This window comes from Ceratotherium simum, chromosome 18 (genome assembly GCF_057802395.1).
Source record: "Ceratotherium simum simum isolate JZ-2026a chromosome 18, ASM5780239v1, whole genome shotgun sequence".
Lineage (NCBI taxonomy): Eukaryota > Metazoa > Chordata > Mammalia > Perissodactyla > Rhinocerotidae > Ceratotherium > Ceratotherium simum.
In genome coordinates, this window is record NC_141917.1 from 29,778,077 (window position 1) to 29,801,507 (window position 23,431).

The 23,431-nt window shown below is 38.0% G+C and overlaps 1 protein-coding gene across 5 annotated transcripts in view; it reads right to left on the reverse strand.

The window, feature by feature from the left end:
* The window catches only part of RANBP3L (RAN binding protein 3 like), a 47,479-nt gene extending 27,979 nt beyond the window's left edge, over positions 1 to 19,500 (reverse strand). For all 5 annotated transcript variants that reach the window (XM_087443037.1, XM_087443035.1, XM_087443036.1 and 2 more), the window contains exon 1: positions 19,410 to 19,500. In XM_087443037.1, coding sequence (XP_087299163.1) covers positions 19,410 to 19,500 — 91 coding nt within the window. The remainder of the gene's footprint in view (positions 1 to 19,409) is intronic.
* Positions 19,501 to 23,431: the final 3,931 nt, after the last annotated feature.

Consider the following 23,431-nt stretch of genomic DNA (forward strand, 5'->3'; position numbering starts at 1 on the left):
CTTTTATTCAAAACACTCCTCTGAGTCTCCAGACAAGAATTCACTTAGAAAATTACGCATATATGTAAGAGCCTTGTTCTTCAGGATTCTAAAGTGCTGTCACGGTCAGTGTTATCATTAAATATAAACGTTTTTCCCCTATTCTACGTACCATAATTTTTTCCCCTAAATTTTGGGTGGGTTGTAAGGTCTTGCCCAGACCGTTTATTTCCATATGTTTAACTGGCACTCAGTCTCTCGACAAACCAACCTATTTCATCTGGGAAAGTAACTGGAGGATTTTCTTGATGAATCATCTCAGAGGAGAAGGTTTGAAAGGATCTACTGAGCCAAAAGCAGATCCAGAAGAGGAGGAAGAGACTGAGAATGGAGAATTGGACTCCGAGTCCCAGTGGGAATAGAGGCAGGCAGTTTCTAGGGGCCCCAAGGTTTTGCTACACAGCTTCTCCTACCTAGAGTCCTGCAGGTTGCTTCTTGCTGCTTTGGTGGTTTAGGGAAAGTGAAAACCGAGTTCACCACACTGGATAGAACCAGCCTATTCTAGCTAGGGCCAAAAAGATTGTGAAAATAGTCTTGGCAGGAAAAAGGGTGGCAACAACCCCCCTGCAGAGGGGCAGGAGCTGCCAAATGGGTCACCTCTAATTGCTACCAGGACTGGAATTATCCACTTGGACTGCAGCCCTGGCAGGCCCTGCATTTTCCTCTTCCCTTCTTCCTGGACTAACCCATGTGTCTCTGCCACATCCTCATCTCTAATTTCTCCTCCTTGTGCACTCTGTGACCCCAGGCTCCAATATTGTCCTTTATGTCCCTGTCCTCTTCACTCTCTTTCACTTGTTTCTGGCTCTCTGACTGGTCAAAGTATGGATTTTGCAGCACTGAAGTCAAATAGTCCTAGAGCTGTGTTTTTAAAAAAATTACTCCAAGACTTAGCTTTATCATCTCTTTCTCTGTATATATTTTAAAAGGGTTGTTATGAGGATTTAAGCAACGTATGCACGTGAGAGCACTTAGTATAACTTCCTCTTCAAACCTTTTTGGAACAAAGCAGAACATCTGTCTATCTATGTAAAATTTATGTATCTATCCTTCATATATACACACATTTCTCTATATATACACCCACATATATATATATATATATATATACACATACATATACATATAGCAATATGTCAGACTACAGGTTGCACAGAAGACACTCAATAAAAGCGAGATTCCCTCCCCTCCTCCTCTCCAGGCCTGTTATCATGGGATACACAGTCTCCCCCCTACTCTTGTTAGCTCTGGAGGAAATGCCTCATTGTTCCTCAAAGGTCTTTCTTTTTCCTTTCACTCATTACCTTATTCTTACCCCTAGTTTTCTTCTCACTTCTCCTTGTTGAGCTCCTATCTTTCTTATTCTTTTTCTGTTGTAATATCAGGAAGTTTCCAAATTCAGGCTCTGGCCCATAAATAGTTTCAGAGATCCTTGCTCCTCAAAGTGTGGTCCAGACAGACCAGTAGAAGTGTCTGGGAGCTTGTTAGAAATGCAGACTCTCAGGCTCCTCCCCAGACCTTCTGAATCACAATCTGCATTTTTCAGGATTCCCAGGTGATATGTATACATATTTGAGAAGCAGTCCTTTAGAACACCTCCAGGTTTCTGTCAACTGAGACCAAATTCAGGAAGATGGCAGTGGAGATTCCTCGAGTTACTGACCAAACACCAGATGTTCTGAGTAACCTCACAATTAACGAGAAAATAACTACTACTCAAACCACACACTATGATTGTTATGGTTCGATGTAGGGTGAAGTCAAGGGCTACTCTGAAGACTTAGAAAGAAATGCCTGTAGTAAGGATATTGAAATATCAATATTGATATTGACATCAGTCATTCAGATATTCTGCTTGAAGCAATTAAAGATTTTGTCTCTGATGCAATAGTTTGTTTTCTGTTTTAGTGTTTGAAATACGACATTTTTCTTGAAAAATTTTTTTTAGAAAATGTCTCTGCTTGAGATTATTAAATGTTCATTAAAATGTTCATTTCTATAAAGCAAAAATTTAGCCTGGAAGCATAAACACATCAAAAACATTTGTCATAGTACTAAGATTCTTCAACAAGAATGTGAAACATCTCAAGTCTCAACTGTAAAAAATGATATCTTCTGTAGAAAAAAATAGACCAATCACAGCAGGTGACCTTAATCTCTGTATGGAACCCCAGGAATAGGAGACACAGAGGGTCTGAATCACAGTCTTGATTTTAAAAAAAGAAACAAAAACTCAAAACTATACTAAAATATTCTAAGACAGTTTTAAGAAAGGGCAAATCGTAGCCCCAGAAGAAAAGGGAATCTGTGCCAATTTACAAGGGAACCACAAGCATGAGACATTCTGTACTTATTTCTAGCCATATATGGAGGAATTCTGTAAAAATGCAAAAGGAATGAAATAAACAACAAATTACCCACCAGAATATAAAAAAGTATATCTTTACAGAAGGGAGTGATAGGGCCACAGAGTAACATTGTTAACTGTGATGGGACATTCTTGATTCTGTTTTATGAGATACTTTGTACTGACTTAAAGGTAAAATAACCAGGATCCCAGAGGGAAACAGAGGCAGCTTGCACAGCAAGTTTCTGGGCTGACTCATGAAGCATTAGCTCAACTTGAGACACAAAATGAATGGACCCTGCTGGAGCGATTCCAGCCCCGGTCATCCCTGCTGAAGTTATAACCAATTGTGTGTACTATAAACATAAGCTCATTGGAAAAAATACAGTATATGGAGTAAAAGGGGAAAACACTCACCCTTTTCAATCCAATTCTAAATTTTTTGAAGTGCTTTAAGTTTTTGTTGGAAATGAAGTTATAAACTGCCAACTCTAAGAAGTCTAGCATTTCTAGTTTCGATTCATTATGAGAAGTACACACTAGAGACAAAAAGAATCAACATTAGAATAAAACAAGGAAAGTTATTCCTCTTCTCATCAATACCATGCTGATAAAGAAATCACTCATTTTCAGAATGGGAATCATTTTGGGATAGGAAATTGGAGAAGAAGATGAGCAAACTATGTCAATCCATTGAATACAACCATCATCACCCAGAGCTTTGCTAATCCATCCCATTTTCTGATCTCCTTTGCTTCTGATGCTGATAATCTTTGAGAGATCTATTGATTGTAAGTTCCAAAGACTTTAGACTCTTTCCTCCACTGGTTTGTACATGGTCTAGATCTAGACACTGACCAATTTTGAAAAACCAAGGCACAGAAATAATAAAAGTCTCTGACGTGAGCAAGAAGATTCAGAGGTTGTGTCAAACATAGACCTTTCTATCCTTCTGGAGGTAGAACCAAGCCCCTGAAAATTCTATGTTGAATGCACTCTCACCCCAACCTCAACTCCAAACTGTGCCGCCTAATTTATAATCCAGTCACATGTGGCAGTGGGCTACCGCCAGTGACTTAATTCCATTTGCATTTTAGAATCTGGAGATTTACAGCAGCAATAATCCAATTGGAGAAAAATTCTTCTCATTTCATAAGCTCATTTACTTCATTAACGTCTTTATAAATAGAGAGGTTCACAGATTCAAAAAACAGAATTTTAATTAAATCATTTGGTATAGAACATCTGGCAAAACCACTCTGTCAATCAAAATGCAGTGATGATGGAAGAAACTGACTTTATATATATATATATATATATATATATATATATATATATATATATATATACACACACACATTTTTTTTTTTTTTTTTTTGGTGAGGAAGATCAGCCCTGAGCTAACATCCGATGCCAATCCTCCTCTTTTCGCTGAGGAGGATTGGCCCTGGGCTAACATCTGTGCCCATCTTCCTCCACGTTATATGGGATGCTGCTACAGCATGGCTTGACAAGTGTCAGTGTGCGCTCGGGATCCGAACCCCGGGCTGCCACAGCAGAGCACACGCACTTAACCAGTACGCCACCAGGCAAGCCCCAGCTTTATATTTTTGAGAGTGCTCTGTAATTGATCCCAAAAGATATGGTCATCATGTGTGGTGTGCTTTATATTTGGGGATGGTCAGTGACTTTTTCAATAGACATTACAGAATATTCCATTAAACTTTACTATTGTTCCAGTGTCAAAACATTACTCTTTGAGTTATTTCTTTTTTCTTTCTTCTTAAAGACAGTAGCTACCATATGACATGCTTATGCATGTCATGACTAGTCTTTACCCTTTTGCCTTTTGAAATATTTAACTTAATATGACCTTAAGAAGTAGTGTGAAAAGTTAGACTTGGTGATCTCCTATGATGCTTCTTTTATGCACTGGCATAATATAAAAACTTATATTTGCATCATACTTTACTTATTATAAAACATATTTAAATGTATTAGTCTTTGGTGACTAAATGAATGATTGCTACAAGCCAGAATGCATGGTTTTAAAAATCTAAGCTTTGGGGGCCGGCCTGGTGGCGTAGTGGTTAAGTTTGCGCTCTCTGCTTCGGCAGCCTGGGATTCGCAGGTTCAGATCCCAGGTGCGGACCTATGCACTGCTCGTCAGGCCATGCTGTGGCAGCATCCCATGTACAAAATAGAGGAAGATTGGCACAGATGTTAGGTCAGGGCCAATCTTCCTCAGCAAAAAGAGGACGATTAGCAATGGATGTTAGCTCAGAGCTAATCTTCCTCACCAAAAAAAAAAACAAACAAACTAAGCTTTGGCAAAAAAAAAAAGACGTGGATTCAAATTCCATCTCCTCAATTTACTAGCTGTGTGAGGTAGGGCAGGTCATTTGATTCCTCTGAACCCAGGTTTCCTCATCTGTAAAATGGGGATAATGAGACGTACTTCACAGAGTTGTAGTGAGGATTAAGCAAGGTAACGTAGGTAAAACATGAAGCACAGTGCGTAGCGTGTAAGAGATGCTCAGGAAGCTGCAGCTCTTATTACATGACATGATCCTCAAGAGGTCAGTTATTAAATCCTCGTACTCACAAGAAAACTTAGGCTCTAACATTATAGGATATGCTCAAGGTCACACAGCTAATACTTAGAGATCTGGGACTAAAACACATGAGATCTGACTCTACATCTCATGCTTTTTCCTGTAAGAAAGGCTCTCTCCTGGCTTCCATTGTGAGTTGAATGACTACTTTACAGCTTCTTCTCTTTGGAAGCTGTCATATGCCCAGGCATGACAGCTCTCCTGCTTCCGTGTTCTGTACAAGCCTGATTGAGATGTGATCCCAGACTGTGAGTCTTCCTGCACTTTCGTTTTGCCATCTGTAAACACTGCAAGTTGCTTCACTTACTTTTACTGTTTTCTGTTCATATTCTGACTCGAAAGAGGTTTGTTCAAGAATGTCAGCAAGCTAATGGCATGATGAGCCTAGCAATTTAAAATCTCCATGTCAATATTTATTTTCTGCCACTGGCAAAAATAACTCAGAAGAATGTATTACTTTTGACAGATCATACACATTTCTCTGTAATTTGAAGGTGTTATTTTGTTTATCAATAAAACTATGGTGTGCTTTTGTGATAAAGTTACTTGCAATCTTTAATTACTTGAATATGTTTATCAGCAACAAAGGTGGGACCTCCGGATTGATAATGCCAGAAAGAGCTGTTTGCTGTTCCTTCATTTATGCCCATGGGGTAATAAAGATGCAGAATGTGTCCTAGGATGTGCTTGGTCAACTTGGTACCATTCGGAAACACAGATTTCATTTGACAGCATTTATAAATCACATATTTTCCCCTCAGAATAACTTGCAGTGTGAAAATGCTTCCATATGTTAGAAATCGGTCTCTTCATTTTGCTGAGGGAGCGGGAAGAGAGACAGTCTAGGTTTCATGGCATGTCGAAGATAAATATTAAGCAGGCACAGGTTTAAGATGCACAGGTTAAAGTTAATTTTAAGTAATTCTGTAGTGTTTTCTGTAATGCTGAAATCAAAGAGGTGATTTTGACACAAAATAGCATCTCAGTAAGAATTAAATCACTTTTCACAAAGACTATTAATAAGTCAATATGGCTGAAATACAGCTTCATGTATTGAATTCAGATAAATTTAAGATCTTTTTCTTCAGTAAAGAAGCACACTATTTTTAAATTCCTTCATGGATTCCAAGGACACAGGCCAGATGGAGAAGCTTGATTACAACTTCTTCCAATTCCAAATGTCTTTTCCTTAAATGTATTCCCCTTTGTCCTGGGCCTTTGAGCAAGCAGGAGAAAAGGCTCCTTGCTTTGCCGTTTCCACAGGAATAAATGGATGTTATTCCACTGAGAACAAGACCTTGGAGGCCTTGTCAGGAAGAAAGGAGCTCAGCTGCCACCCAAGGCGCTCACAAGCCCAGAAGGCCTGGACCTCATTCTCCTCTTGAGAACTCACAGAAGTCCCGGCAGGCCAGCATTCATCTTCGCTGAAATGCTCTGCTGGCCCTGGGAGCACGGAAATGGAGCAGGAATACTGTGATGCCTGCCACAGACAGTTCTGCACAGATATCTTACTGCACTGATTTAGAACTAGTTTGGGAAAAGTGAAGGCCAGATAGCAATTTACAAACCTTACTAGAAACATTTTGTTCATCATGCTAAAGAAAATTATAAGAGAAAAACTTTCACTTTTCAAATTTATATGTCTTGAAAAATTCTCAAGAAAACTGAGAATAATCCCTTATATCTATCCATTTTCTTCCTTCAAGCTTTCATGATCATTGAAGTATTATGACAAGTCAGGATTAGAGGAGATATTGTCACTATGTAATGTCTTTTTTTTTTTTTCTTTTTTTGTGAGGAGGATCAGCCCTGAGCTAACATCCGAGCTAATCCTCCTCTTTTTGCTGAGGAAGACCGGCTCTGAGCTAACATCTATTGCCAATCCTCCTCCTTTTTTTCCCCAAAGCCCCAGTAGATAGTTGTATGTCACAGTGGCACATCCTTCTAGTTGCTGTATGTGGGACGTGGCCTCAGCATGGCCAGAGAAGCGGTGAGTCAGTGTGCACCTGGGATCCGAACCCGTGCCGCCAGTAGCGGAGCACGCGCACTTAACCGCTAAGCCAGGGGGCCGGCCCTGTAATGTCTTTTTTTTTAATTCTAGGAAAATATACATAACATAAAATTTACTGTTTTAAATGTTCAGTTCAGTGACATTAGGTATATTCACATTGATGTGCAGCCAACACCACCATCCGTTGTGAGAACCTTTTCATCATCCCAAACCGAAGCTCTGTACCCATTAAACAGTGATCTCCGTTCCAGTCTCCCCCAGCCCTTGGTAAGCCTGTTCTACTTCCTGACTCTGTGAATCTGACTATTCTAGGTACCTTGTATAAGTGGAATTATACAATATTTGCCTTTTTGTGTCTGACATTTCACGTAGCATAATGTCTTTAAGTTTCATCTATGTTGTAGCATCTATCAGAATTTGATTCCTTTTTAAGGCTGAATAATATTGTATGTATATACCATATTTTGGACCTCTTTTTTTTTTAATTTATTTATTTTATTTATTTAGTGTATTTGTGCGTGTGTGAGGAAGACTGGCCCAGAGCTAACATCCGTGCCCATCTTCCTCCACTTTATATGGGACGCCACCACAGCATGGCCTGACAGGCGGCGCGCCTTTGCACACCCGGGATCCGAACCCGGGTCGCCAGCAACGAAGCGCACACACTCAACCGTTACACCACGGGGCCAGCCCCTGGACCTCTTTTTTTTAAATCAGCTTTTCCTCGTTTGCCTCCTCCTCTCTCCTTTTCTTCCATTTGGCTCCATATTTCTCTCAACAGCCACCGTTTTTGTCTCCTCACATGTTTTCCTCCCTCTACTCTTCCCATTTTTCTCCCCCACTTTCATACTCATCATTTTCTCTACATGCTTAATATTAGGATTTTTACACACCAAGTAAATACTCTTTTTATGACTATTTTAAAAAATGAGATAAAAGTCAAGTTTAGCTCATCTTAATTTTTTTATCCATTTTAGATACTTTTAATAATGATGGCCCTTATATCATAAAATTCTTAGATGTCGATGGAAGTATAGCCTCAGTTCTCTGCGCTAACTACTAACTTTGCATAGATTAATTCTCTCCTCTGCTTTCAGTTTCCTAATATGTAAAATCAGTTGGACTATGTGATTTTTGGAGCCCTAACATTCAGTGATTTATTGATATCAATCACTTGGATGAAATTTCAATCACTTGGATGAAATTTTGGGAAAAAAGTATTGATTTATTTAATAAACATTAATTGCTTACTATGAGCAAGGTAATGGACAATAACAATATTGTGAGTTTAAGGCTTAAGATGTGAGAAATGTTCACAAAGATAAAAAGAAATTTGGCACATCTATTATGGTGTTTTTTGAACATTTGTTTTCTATATATTTATGTTTTTTCTCGTCTTTAAATTTGTAGCTAGAGTTTGTTTTCTACAACTCCCTCTAAACCTACTTTGGTTCATCCCACTATCAAAACAATCACTTCTACTACTTAATTTTAGTTTATTCAATTTTCAAAAAGAAAAATGGCGAATAACACCAAAACTTTAATCCAAACTTGAGAAGGACGCTCCTCATAACAAAATTGGTCTTGTTGAACCAACAGCACCTTGTAATCTGTAGCGCTGGTGTGTGTCTTACCCTTGCTCAGCTTATAACACACATACACACAAATCTGTATCTGCAGCTTCATTTCTCTGCAGACAAGTAAAGATTAACAAAGCCAACCCTTGACCAAAATGGTCCATTTCCAACATTCTAAGACTTTCTCCTTACTTTATCTCTTTCTCTCTAGACAGCAACATCCTTCCTTGTTATGATTTACCTTTACTTATCAGAATAAGAAAAGATTTGGTGCCAATAACTTAAAGCAGTCACTATATAGGTCTGAAGTATGGTTTTTCCATCTGGATGGATTCCTACTCTAGAGGGACGATCAAGTTATTGAGCTATAGTTTCTGGAGGTCTGGTGGTTTCTCTGAATCTGCTGAGGGAAAGGAATTTGTATCCTGTTAGCCTTGGGTTCTTTTGGGACCTGAAGCCTGTCCTGCAGTGATACAGGGCTCTTATAAACTCCCTTCCTCCTCTCTCCTGTTTGAGTACGTGGGTCGGGTCCCATCTCTCAGTTCCAATTTAACCCCTGTCCTCCTTCTGGCTCTACTCACAGATATATGTATTATGCCCTTTTGGTGTTGATTTAGTTAGCATCAAAAGACATCTTCAGACTATCATCCCTTGTTAGAAGTCTAGGTCTTAGTCCTATGACGTCTTGCTTGTTTACTGCCGTCCACAGAGGACGAGATCTCTAATCACTGGGTAGAAAGAATGCAGCTTCTTACTGAATATAGGTATTTACTGCATTGTCAATCCTGACTTTTGGAAATTACGCTAGATTTGCCAACAGACGTCATTAAAAAGGAACTCAGGTGTTAAATGTACCTTGCCTAAAAGTTAAGATTTCAAGTCAACTTAATGATTGAATATAATAGTTGAGCCAGCACTTTGAATAGAGTCCTCAGTTAAAATAAAAAAGTGAATTATAATAATGACTATTATTTAGCCCCTTTTTAATTTGGAGTTTGGGATACTGCTTTTTTACTTTGTCAAAACCCAAACCATCCCTCCAAGGCCATATCAGCCCAGTTCCAAAAGTGGTACATTGCCATCTTTCACACTTCATGCAGTGTAAGAGATCTAGACTGTGAGTTATTTAGGTTGAAATGAAAACTGTTAGCCCGGTAATCAGGCCACTTGCTCAGGACTGATGTGTGTGCACTGATACAGCTGCATTTTCTCACCTGTTCCTTTTAGAGTCAAATATACCTTTTTGGGAGACTGTTGGATATGGTTAGTAGTTTATATAGAAATTAACTAATGACTTCAATAACAACACATTCTAAATAACTGAACCACAAATTGAGTTCAAGGGCCAGCCATCCCTGAGACCCTTTACAGGTGCTTAGCTGAGCTTCTATTTTGTGTCCCCATAAGAAGAAGTGAGCATGAGTGAAAACATGGGCTCTGGAGTCAGGTTTCTTGGGTTAGGATCTAGGTTCAAGACCTCAGCTGTGAGGTCTTGATGTTACCTATCTCATGAGGCTTTCGTAAAGAAATGAGCTAACACATGAAAAGTACTTAAAACAGTGTCCGGCATATGACAAACACTCTGCAAATGTGATTTGTTTATAAGTGACATGTTAGCACTGCAGTGTGGTCCAGGGTATAAACTCAGTTTGCAGCTTTCAAAGAACTTATACAACACAGTTGAGGAGACAAGATCAACCTGAATGAAATAATTACAGGCAAATCATAGAATCTTAATTTTGAAAGGGATCTTATAGTCTCCTAGTGGAACTCACCGTCTAAGGTGTCTAGAGCATCCTCAATAGATGGCCTTCCATGACACAGCATATCAATAAGGGTTAAAATGTATGCTATTGCTGGAGCTTACTAGACCATGTGTGGCAGCACACTGGTGTTTGTGGTACATGTGTGCCAAGATCTTGGTCCTTCATCCCACAGGGTCAGTCTCCTGTCTTTACCCCAAAAGTGTTGTATACATTTGACATTCATCTATGTGGTTACATGTATCAATAACTCATTCCTTTCTACTACTGAATAGCATTCCAGTGTATGAATAAACCACAATTTGCTCATCCATTTGCCTGCTTATGTATATTTGCATTGTTCACATATTGGAGCTCATAGGAATAAAATCTGCTATAATCATTCTTGTGCAAGCTTTTTGTGAGAGTATGACTTTCATCTCTCTTGGAAAAATACGTAAGAATGAAATTGCTAGATCATAGGGTAGGTGTAGATTTAACTATGTGAGAAAGCTGAACTGTTTTCCAGAGTAGTCACACCACTTCACAGCAATGAATGGGAGTTCTGGTTGTTCCACATTCTCTCCAACACATAGTTTCATTGGTATTTTTGATTTTAGCCATTCGAGTGTATGTGAAGTGATATCTCATAGAGGTTTTAGTTTGCATTTCCCTATTGACTAATTATGTGGAGTATTTTTTGATGTGCTGATTGGCCATTTGTATATTCTCTTTTTGAAGTGTCTGCCAGGTCATTTGCCATTTTTTAATCAAATTGTTTATACTGAGTTCTTTACAAATTCTGATCACGAGTCTTTTTTCAGATGTATGCACCACAAATATTTTCTCCCAGTCTTCTCTCTTCTTCTATTAATGTTATCTTTGAAAGAACAGTTTTTTTGTTTTGTTTTGTTTTTTGCTGAGAAAGATTTGCCCTGAGCTAACATCCATTGCCAATCTTCCTCTTTTTTTCTTTTCTTGTGAGCTACAGCCACACATGGCCTGACAGATGAGTGGTGTAAGTCTGTGCCCGGGATCTGAATCTGGGCCGCCAACGTGGAGTGTGCCAAACTTAACCACTAGGCTACCTGGGCGGGCCCAAGAACAGATATTTTTAATGCTGATGGTCTAATTTGTCTATTTTTTATGGTTAGTACTTTTTGTGTCTGTCTAAAAACTGCCTATTCCAATTTTGTGAAAATATTTTCCTATGTTTTCTTTTAGAAGCCTTATAGATTTAGCTTTTGTGTTTTAGTCACATTCTAATTCAAATTAATTTTTGTGTGAGGTAGGTAATGAGGTTCATTTTTGTAAAACGTTTATCCATTTGTTCCAGGACTATTACAGAAAAGACTATCTTTTCCCCCTTTGAAATATCTTGTATTTTTGCCAAAAATCAATTGACCATATATGAATGGATCTATTTCTGGGCTCCCTCTTCTGTTCTGATGATCGATTTTCTATCCTTATACCAATATTATACTGTCTTGATTATTATAGCTTGAAATCCAAAAGTGTAAGTTGTCAACTTTGTTCTTCTTTTTCAAGATCGATTTAGCTATTCTAGGTCCTTCACATTTCTTTATAAATTTTAAATTAGCAATTAAAAAAAAAAAGCCTTCTGGAATTTTGATTGAGTTGGCCTTGACTCTCTAGATCAATTTGGGGAGGACTTATATCTTAATAATATTGAGCTTTCCAATTCATATATTTAGTTCAATCTTCTTTAGCTTCTCTTCGCAATGTTTATTTGTTTTAAGTGTACAGGTCTTACACATATTTTGTTAAATTAATCCATAAGTATTTGCTTTTTTTCTATTAAAAGAGTACTTTAAAAATTTCAAATTCTAATTATTCTTTGCTAATGTAGAAATACAATTGTTTTTTGTATATTGACTTTGTATGCTGTTATTCTGTGACCTTGGTAAACTCATTTACTAGTTCTAGTATTTTTTTTTTCAGCTGATTCCTAAGAATTTCTCTACAGCGACTATCAATCATCTGTAAATAAAGATAGTTTTCCATCTTTCTTTCCAATATGTAAGCCTTTTATTTCTTTTCTTAACTCCAGGCCTATTCCATGATGTTGAATAGAAGTGCTTATAGTGGACATCATGGTTTTCTTCCTGATCTTCGTAGGAAAGTACTAAGTCTTTCATTGACAGTAAAATTACTATGGTAGCTGTCGGCTTTTTGTAAATGTTCTTTATCAGGTTGAGGAAGTTTCCTTCTATTCCAAATCCTTTTAGAGTTTTTTCTACATGAGTGGGTGTTGAATTTTGTTTATGTTTTTTTCTGATTCTTTCTGACACAATGTTATTCATAATATTCCCTTATTATCCTTCTAATATCTGTAGGATCTATAATCCCACACTCTATATCATTCCTGATATTGGTAATATGTTTTGTCTCTTTTATTGGATTAATCTAGTTAGGAGCTTATTAATTTTAATAATGTTTTCAAGAAAATAGCTTTTGGGAATCAAGGATGAGCAGACTATTTCCTCCTAGTTTTGGTTTTAGAAATAGGAAAAATGAAGGTTTCTTTTTTTTTTGTTTTTTTAAGTCCAACTTCAGAAATGTCATTAGAGATGGCTTTGGGCAGCCGTGGCTTAAAAAAATTACAGTAAAATACGCATACCATAAAATTTATCATCTAAATCATTTTTAAGTGTACAGTTCAGTAGTGTTAACTGCATTTACATTGTTGTGCAATCTCCAGAACTCTTTTGATCTTGCAAACTGAAACTCTATACTTTTAAACAATAACTTCCCATTCACCCTCCCAGCTCCTGGCAACTCCCATTCTACTTTCTCTCTCTATGAATGACTACTCTAGGTATCTCATATTAGTGGAAACATCCAGTATTTATCCATTTGTGACTGGCTCATTTCACTTAGCGTAATGTCTTCAAGGGTCATCCACGTTATAGCATATGTCAGAATTTCCTTTCTTTTTAAGGCTGAATATATTCTATTGTATGTATATACCACATTTTGTTTAACCAGTCACTTGTCAATGGACACATGGGTTGCCTCTACCTTTTAGCTACTGCGAATAATGCTGCTATGAGAATTGATGTGCAAATAGCTGTTTGAGTCCTTGCTTTCACTTCTTTTGGGTGTATACCCAGAAGTAGAATTGCTAGATCATATGGTAATTCTATTTATAGTTTTTGAGAAACTGATATAATATTTTCCTCAGCGGATACAGCATTTTACATTCCCACCAACAGTGCAAAGGGCTCTAATTTCTCCATATTCTTGATAACACTTGTTATATTCTGTTTTTCTGATAGTAGCCGTCCTAATGAGTGTGAGGTGGGAAAACGAAATTTAAGCCGTTATACATATTTTCCAAATCCTCACATATGTGCCATCTATCAGGGAGGATTATTATGGAAAGGATTCCTGTACTGGGTAGGAGCTTGAACATGACAAAGTCTAACAGAATATGAGTTCTCTCCTTCCTAATTATTTTAAAGTGGCCTATATTTGTTTCTACCAATTTGTGCCTTTAAATGCCAGTAATGGCTCTGCAGATAGAACAAAACTCATTTGAGCCTCTTTTTGGAAGAAAAACAGAAACATGTGTAGGTCTTCTTCCTTTAATCCTAGTTCATTTAACTATGTATCATCCAAAAGATGTCATGTTGTCTATGTAGTATCACTACTTTAGAATCACAAAAAAGGAAATCTATTTTGAGAGGCATAACGTGTATATTTTTTCATGTTATCTTTTCATATAAAAGGCATTATTTATTTGTATACCACTGATTCTCTTTCTCATGGCTGTATGTTTATTTCCCAGCAGTTAAATTCTTTCAGTGTTCTAAATTAAGTACATTCACAAATGTTCACAGAACATATTTAAAGGAAATAGTGCATTTGCAACAATCTAAACATAATTTGTGTTTTATGGTTTAGGTTCAGAGCAAATTTGACGGCGCAGTAAATAGGCATGGTTTAGCTTTTATATTTATATTTACTAAGTTCTCAGCTAATTCAGTGCCTTCCCAGACCTTCAAGAGGACTGTGGCTAAAATACAAAGAATGATGATGAATGCAGCAAAGTCAGAACATTATGGAATCAAATCATTTTCTCTTTCACCCAAAAAGTTGAAAAAGTATCATTAGCTTAGCTCTTATTACTGAATTCCTCAGAAAACACATGAGAGAAAACAACCTTGGGAGAAAATCATCTTTGCATTTCCAGTGTCTAATACAACACCCAGTACTTGGTAGGTATTCAGCAAAAATGCACTAAATAAATAAATGGTTGAGGGCATTAATCTATTTCTTGACTTGCAGGAAACTGTCTTGACATTAGGAACAGAACACATCCAGAAAATCCCGGCCAATGTGTGATATAATAAAGAATATATCCAGTTTTTGTCCCTCATTCCTTGCACAGAGCTTCAAAAACCCTTTGAATTTCCTGACTGATAGTTATGTGTCTTTGTTATGCTAACGAGATATTCATGGTGGGTCCTTAGATCATTTCAAGGGAGGGACTGGCCTCGCCAAAGAGACCAAGCACCTATTTAGAGGGTTGGAACTTCCAGCCCTTCTCCGCACCCCCAACCTCCAGGGAGGAGAGAGGGACTGAAGATTGAGTTCAGTCATGGCCAATGATGTAATCAATTGTGCCTATGTAATGAAATCCCATACAAAAACACTAGACACCAAGCTCAGTGGAGCTTCCTGGTTGGTGAACTTACTGATATACTGGGAGAGTGGTATACCCTGACTCCACGGGGACAGAAGCTCCTGTGCTCAGGACCCTCCTAGACCCTGCCCTATGTATCTCTTCATCTGGCTGCTCATTTTTATCCTTTATAATAAAACACTAATCATAAGTATAGAGCTTTCTTGAGTTCTGTGAGTTGTTCTAGCAAATTATCAAACCTGAGAGGTTGTGGGAAGCCTTGAATTTATAGTCCTCCAGGCAGAAGTGCAGGTGGCTTGGAGACATCTGAGATTGGTAGCTGGTATTTGAAGGGATGCAGTCTTGTGAGACTGAGCCCTTAACTTTTGGAGTCTTCACTAACTCTGGGTAGTGTCAGTATTAAATTGAGTTGTAGGACACCCAGTTGGTGTCAGAGAATTGGTGTCAGAACAGACCAAGAAAATCAGGAGGAGTCCCAATTTATCTTGAGTATCTGGAGAGAAGCTTCTCTGATATATCAGGATCAATAAAAAAAATTAAACATTGTAAAACTAGGAATCATGGATTTTACAAGACAGCTACATATAGCAGAAAGTGTATTGAAAGTAGCCCTTAATAAATACATAACCTTGGAAAAATCACTTGACTTTGAGGATTCCCAGTTTCCACATTTTTAAAAATAAGGATAATGTTGCCTACCTGTAATGATTAATTTTATGTGTCAACTTGGCTGCACCACAGTGCCAGATATTTGGTCAAACATTATTCTGGATATTTCTCTGAGGATGTTTTTGGATGAGATTTACATTTAAATTGGTGGTCTTTGAGTAAAGTAGATTGCCCTCCATAATGTTGGTGGACCTCATCCAATCAGTTGAAAGTCTGGTTTAGAACAAAAGACTGACCCGCCCTGAGCAAGAGGAAATTCTGCCAGCAGGCCACCTTCGGACTTCAACTGCAACATCAGTCAGCCACGTGGGTCTCCAGCCTGCTGGCCCACAGAGCAAATTTTGGACTTGCCAGCCTCCATAATCATGTGAGTCAATCCCTTAAAATAAATCTCTATCTTTACCTATCTATTTGCGCACACACACACACACACACACACATACATTCTGTTGATTCCGTTTCTCTGGGGAACCTTGACTAACACAGTACGTCACCTGGTTGTTGTCAGAATTAAATGAGATAATGTATTTGAAACCCCTTTGTAAATTTTAAGGCATAAAACATAAGGATGGTTAAGTCTGCCTAATACATGTAATGTGTACTAAACTTTATTGAAGCCTTATAGATATACAAATTAATGTTTACAAATGTGGTCTCAGATCAATATTATAGATAAAAGGATTTGAAATACACAAGAAGCTGCAGGACAACAAGTAAGGAGAGGAGCCTACTGGCTGTAGGCTCTGAGCTGGTACAGCATCTGTTGCACAACGCGCAGACTTCATGTGCACCACAGTTTAGTCGGCTTAGCTCAACTTACATACCCAGCATCTGGCAGTGTTCTGCAGTCACTGTCCAGATAATTGCAGAAGAATGAGTGACTTATATCAGTGTGATCACCTAAAATGCACATTTTTGTGAGTGACTAGGTGGAAAGAGTTAAAGACCTCAGAGTTCACATACAGCACTTTAGTAAATAGCATGGAGGGTCAGAAAGTATGTATGCGTTGCATCTGGTCATGCCCTCAGAAGAGTTAAATGTCAATTAATCATGGTCTGTATGCTGGAAACAGTCTGGCCGGGGGTAGGCCAAAGCCACAAACCCAGAAGGCCTCAGTGAATAAATCCACAGCCAGATCTCGTTCTCTGAAACTAAGGGTTTTGCTTCCCTGGACCTTTGCTGAACTTTGCATAATAGCAAGGTGCAAATATAGCTCGGAAACAAAATCAGGACCACTGTGCTGAATGAATACTTCTACACCCCAGGACAGTAACTGGAATGCTATTTAGCAGCACAGCAAACACTGCCCAGTGTCACTTGTCAGCTAAGATCTCTAGAGGATATTGCTTATAGCAGTCAACGGCCAGTCTGGATTGCACCAGCATGCTTCACAACTTTATGGATTGTGGTTTATGTGGGAAGATATTTTGAGACTCGGCTGTGGAAGAATATGGTTGCTTTCAAAACACTCTAGGCAAAAGCTTCAGTCTGAGAAAGGAGATCAGACTTCTAGTCTTGTTGGTATTTTGGGAAGTATGTCATCATAATGATATTTCCAGACTGCTCTGGATATGGCCAGTAAGAAAGGACATTAAGACAGTCTGCCTTAAATTAAAACAACAGTGGGATTCTATTTTCCACTTATAAAATTGGGAAAGAATTTTTAAGCTAATACACAGTATTACTGAGAATATATCTCTACAGTGCTGATTGGAGGGTCATTTGGCAAAAAAAAAAAAAAAAACTTAAAAACATGCATATACTTTGACCCTGCAATTCCACCTCTAAAAATGTATCCCAGGAAAATAATCTTATCTCTGCAATGATTTATCTATTAATTTATGTTAAACACAATGTTGTTTAGTAATAGTAAAGAATTAAAAATAAATGAAATGTCTAACAGTAGGGAATTGTCTAAAGGAATTTTGCTACATCTATATATGGGAATAGTATACAACTATAAAAACAAGGATGTAAAAGAATATACAATTACATGGAAATTTGTTCATAATCTATTGGTAAGTTAAAAAGCAGTTTACAAAACACTAAATATAAAAATAAGTCTATTTTGTTTAAAAATCAAGCAAAAGAATAGTCTGTACATGTGCATTGAAGAAAAGGCTAGAAGACTATACATTAAAATGTTAATAGCAGCTCTCTGGGTGGTATGATTATGGTGATTTTTACCATCTCCTTTATGCCCCCTCCACCAAATTTTATATAATAAATATTACATCAGCAATGGGGGGGAGGGAGTAGCTTTAAATATTTCCAATAAATGAGCAGCAAACAAAAAAATCTATGATGAATTAGGATTGTCTACTAAGAGAGGAGCAAGAACAGAGCTATGATTAAACCCTGGCACATTCCAGGTCTTTACATTCTAAGGGAGTTAGTTCAAAATAATTTATATGAGCCCTGATGGTACAGAGTGATCTTAAAAGTTTATGCTGTTTTCATTTAAAGATTTTATTTATTTTATTTTTTCCCCCCAAAGCCCCCGTGGATAGTTGTATGTTGTAGCTGCACATCCTTCTAGTTGCTGTATGCGGGACTCGGCCTCAGGATGAACGGAGAAGTGGTGCCTCGATGCGCACCCGGGATCCGAACCCGGGCCACCAGCATCGCAGCGCATGCACTTAACCACCAAGCCGCAGGGCCGGCCCAATGCTGTTTTCATTTAAATGAAGTATTTTCTACCCACGTTATGCTAAGCCTTGAACAGCATGGACTCACTTTGCACAGCTCCAGGAACTGATATAGGATGGTGGCCTGACACATTCACACAAATGTTAGCTCACAGATGCCACCTTGGAAATGGAAGTTTTCAGCCTATTAGCCAACACTCTCCATCCACTGAAATCTAAAACTGTATCTACAGAAAAATAAATAAAGAGCCCAAAGCCTACATTCATACATATATAGATCCATCACAGGTTACTGAGGAGAAGTTAGAAATGTCTAGAGTAAATTCTTAGCCTCTGGCGGATGGTGATGTCATCTGTGACAGCCTTTTTTGCAAGTGTCCTTTGCTGTCCCTGACAGAATGGATTGGAGGGATCATCTTGTCTATTCATGTCAACCATCTGCCACTAATTAATGCAGCTGGCTGGGTAGTGGATTTGAAATTTAAAAAAGACTGGTGGTGAAAATGGCTGCAAGGTAGATAGTTTAGTCTGCGTGAGAGCCCATCATGTGAAATGCGACACTTTTCCCTGTCTGTCTCCAGCTGTTCCTGGACCATAAAAGGGAAAGAGCCAAAAATATATTTATTTTGCTCATGAATGAATGAGCCAGAGATCCAGATAAAATGAGGCTTAAACTTTAAGTCCAAAAGTGTACCATTAGTGGTAGGACAGGGGACATAGTGCCAGACTAACTTAAAACTACTCCCAGCAAATTCCCCCTGTAGCTGATTCAGCCTTGCTGGATGGGTGTTTTGAATTATACAAAATCTAGCATACTCTAGAAAAATGACAGTGGCTGGAAGTTTAAGCACATAAGTTTCAGAATGACAACCGCAAGAAATATGCATTCTTGATAGTCTTCCATAGTCCTTAAAAAAGCAATAGTGAATCCAAGTTAACCCACCCCATGCATCACTATTATGTCTATTCTCAGAGTTTAAAACTGAGAAATTGCAAAGCATTTCACAGGCAGACTTCCCTAGCTCACGATTCTTCTGGGAATGCAAATGCGCAGGAAGTCACAGAACACACGATCCATTAGCCTGACTCACCTTGCTGTCGCTGGTCCTCCAGAAGCTTCAGTTTACAGGTGTGCAGTCTGTCGAACAGGTGGCTGCTCGCTTTTCTTTGTATAGTAGACATGGTACTGGCTGTTACGTTGTGGCTCCGGTATCACTAGGGCATTCCCTCCCCCTGGCCAGTCACCTAAAATGGTCTTCACAAGACACCCAGAACCCCAGAGGTGCGTGCAGATCCTGTCCTTGCTTGTAAAACATTTACTTCTCTAATAAACTTCCAAGTGTTTCCTAGTCATGATTCTTGACATAAATATTTTACCAGTATAACTTCCCCTACGTATAAAGATGCCAATTCATTTGAATAAAAACACAACTTAATTCTTCTTTCATTTCAAAGCATGTTGAAACTTTTCCCTTCTAGTGTAAAACCCTACAAAGTCACTATTTCTAACAGTTTACGCTTTTGGCAGTTTTTGACTCCTGAATCTAATGCCCCAATTATTTAGAGAAGACTGCTAGAGTAATGCACACACACACACACAAAAGTGCTGCTGAGTTAAATCAAGTGATTTCTAAGTCTGGTCTGAGTTTCTCTCCGTGACAGCTGAAAGTGAACAGTTCTTAAGGGAGGCTGGAGGAGGAGGAGCCGAGTGGGCTAAGCTGATTAGCATAAAGAGGCAGGCCAGAAATGGCATTGGAGTTGCTTTGAATAATAGTGACCAAAGCAGGGATTCTAAAAAGATGCCCTGATGTTACAGTAATTGCATATCTGACTTCTGCTACTGTGTTTGTAATTAAAAGCTCAAAGCAGGGGTTATACCCATGGATGTTCATTTGTACCTGCGACATCTAAACGGCATAAGTGGAACTGGTAATGAGCTCATGGAAATGTACTGCTGGAACTTTCAATTTCTGTAAACACCTCTGAGTCTTCAGGAGGGGCAGTTATAGAGCAGCCTGCCTGCCAAGGCAACTATTTGGAGTTCTGGAAGAAAAATAAACACACAAAACATTATCTTTCCAGAGATCTGTCTCTGTTTCTCCTTAGATTCTCTGTTACTTCAAGTAGCTTTCATAAGCTTCATAAGACAAAGCTATTTCCAGTGTTTTGTTGTGCTGAAATGGCATATTTCATTGAAATATTGGAAATAGTTCATATTTTATTGAAATAGTAGCGTATTTTATTATTGTTTAAAAACAAACCCCAAACACCTTTCACTTAACTTGAGAGTCTGCTATCTCTGAAGTCATAATGAATGCTGATAGATCCTGCCCTTCAAAATTCACAACTCTTTTTAGATTCACAAAGGACGTGGTGGGCAAGGACGAAGAAGAAACGCAGAGCTGTTTAGCCTCAAAGTCTGGATCCTGCAGCTTCCTGTGCGTATTTGGAAATTGGTGCTAATCTTGACAAGCTAACTGGAAGGTTACCTCCTAGCCAGATCTGGGTGGGAGTTCTCATTTTACTTTGAGGCAATTAACAATTCCCCAAGCATATTCTGAGCTATGAAAACTCTAATGAAATGTATGATTGCTCTTTTACAATTCCTATGAGTTATTAAACTGCTTTTATTATTTTAACAGTCTACCTATTGCGGTTTTAGGTCCTTCACAGTGTAACAGGTTATAGAAGTGTTTAGCTGCTTTGAAAGAGATTCCTGTTGTTAGAGAAACATAGTTTCTGCTTTAAATGGCTGGTATTTATCTCCTGCTTCACAATAGTCGTGGTGGAAGGCTGAGGCATTTTCTTCCTGAATGACTTAAAGCTATCAACATTCTATCAAGTTGTGGACCTCACTAATAAACACATTATTACATCAGCAAATCAAATAACCAAACCTCACTAATAAACACATTATTACATCAGCAAATCAAAATTATAAGTTAGCCCCTGAGAGAAATGGATTTTTAAAAGAATGTTTTATAAGGAAAAATTTTTAAAAATGTATGTGAATAAGTAGAGAGAATAGCATAACAATCCCCCTGCACCCAACACTTGGATTCAATCATTGTCAACCCATGGACAATCTTGTTTTAAACCTGTGTTTCTTCACAGCCGCTTCCCCCCCTCACTCCACCAGTGGATTTGAAGCATCTTAGACATCATTGCCTTCATAAATATTTCAATATGTATTTCTAAAATGCAAGGACTTTGAAAAATAGAATCATAATAAAATTGTCACCCTTTTAATAATAAACATGATTCCTTAATTAAATATATATATTTTTTTCTAAATCACTCTTCCTTCCACCAACGACATTGCGGATGAAGAGTGTTGAGTTTCAGGATCTCACAATGGCTTATGTAACACGTATATCATAAAGCACCATCAAGGCAGGCTTTTGTGGCTGTTCAGGGTTGTGTTACCCTAAGCTATTGTATGTTTTTAGCTCAAAGAGTTTCCCAGGTAGCACAGTTGGCTGGATTCCCATAATTACTATTTGTAAAAACGTAGGAGATGTAAATAGTTGTATTACAGATTGTTTTGCTTGAATACTTGTTCCTGTCCATGGATACAGGAGGCTACACTGGCATAGCACCAAACTGCTTACTTATAAAAGGTGCTCACTATTCTGAAATTGCTACCATTGATCTTTAATCCATTGACACCAACACTTGGGGCTTGGTTATCAGAAATATTGACTCCGTAAACTAACTTTGGCCCTTTCACAGATAAGCCACAGGTGTGGCTGCCCCGGGGCTCCCTCTGGAGGTCAGCAGAGTCCAAGCTCAGCTGGTAAAACAGCCTTGGCCTCAGCACAGGATAAACCCATGTCTTTTCATCCAGCGCCCACAGGAATGGGGTCTTGTATTTGCGAGTTGAAGAAATAATTATCTGTATCTGAGATTGCAGAAAAGTTACCTGATTATTCTCCTATGGGTAAAATTTGATCATTGCTGTGTGCTGGTAATTTAATCTCTGTAGCTTTACATTTTTCTATCTTTATTGAAGCCTTTTAGCCAAAGTAAAAACTAGACGAAATAAAACCAAAGGTCAGAAAAATGCTGAGTTTTATTTTGTTTGTTTGTTTTAAGTGGCAAGGAAACCCAGAGTCAGGTGGTTCTGGTTCCATTATGTCCACCACCTGGGTGGGATCAAATGATCCTACAGAGCCTGAATTCCATCTAAAAGTGTTTGAAGTATGCAGGCATTGGGGTCAATGGGTTTGCAGCAGAACTGAACTCTTTGAAGGTAAGCTCTCATTAACCGGGATCATTTCCAAAATAAAGCAAATTAACTTGCACCAGATCAAACTTTTATTGCTTGAATTACTTCTATTACAGGAATAAAATAGTAACCAAACCCTCATAACTTCCTTCCTTCATTAGTTGGTTTGTTGTTTACTTCCTTCCTTCTTTCCTTCTTTTTCTCTATTTCTTCTTTTGCTCATTTTCTTTAATGTTAATTAGGTGGAGTATTATATAATTTTGATATATTAAAAATGAAATTATTCTATACCTGAATTTGCTTCAAAATAATTTGGGTGAGGAAGATATGGGGCTTTAGATGAAGTAAGATTTGCTATAAATTGGTAATTACTCAACCTGAGTGATAAGTACATGGGATTTATTATACTTTCAGATCTACTTTTATACATTTTTTTGAAATTTCCATGATAAAGTTTTAAAATAATGACTTTTCAGGAATCTGATTGAAAGGCTACAAGAAATAGGCAACGTGCTAGATTTATTAGGATGTGGAGAGAAACTTCAAATTTCTTTTCCTATTTTCTGCTCCATAACTTATAAAATATATAAAAAGATAGGAAATGTTAACATTCCTAATGAATTTGTGGGACAGTATATGAATACAATTTATGAGCAAACAAAACAACCCACACTGGGGTATGTTCTCAAACGTCTGCTATTGGCAGGGGGGCATGATCATCAAGTTCAGAGACCTCCATGGTGGAGGAAGAAGGCTGGGCCTTACGTAAGGTGACACAATAATTATTAAAAAGAACCAATCAGTCATTTTACTCATTACTTCTCAAATGTACAGATATTCCCTTCTACATCACTTTTCTAACTTTATTATTTTATTTCTAAAAAT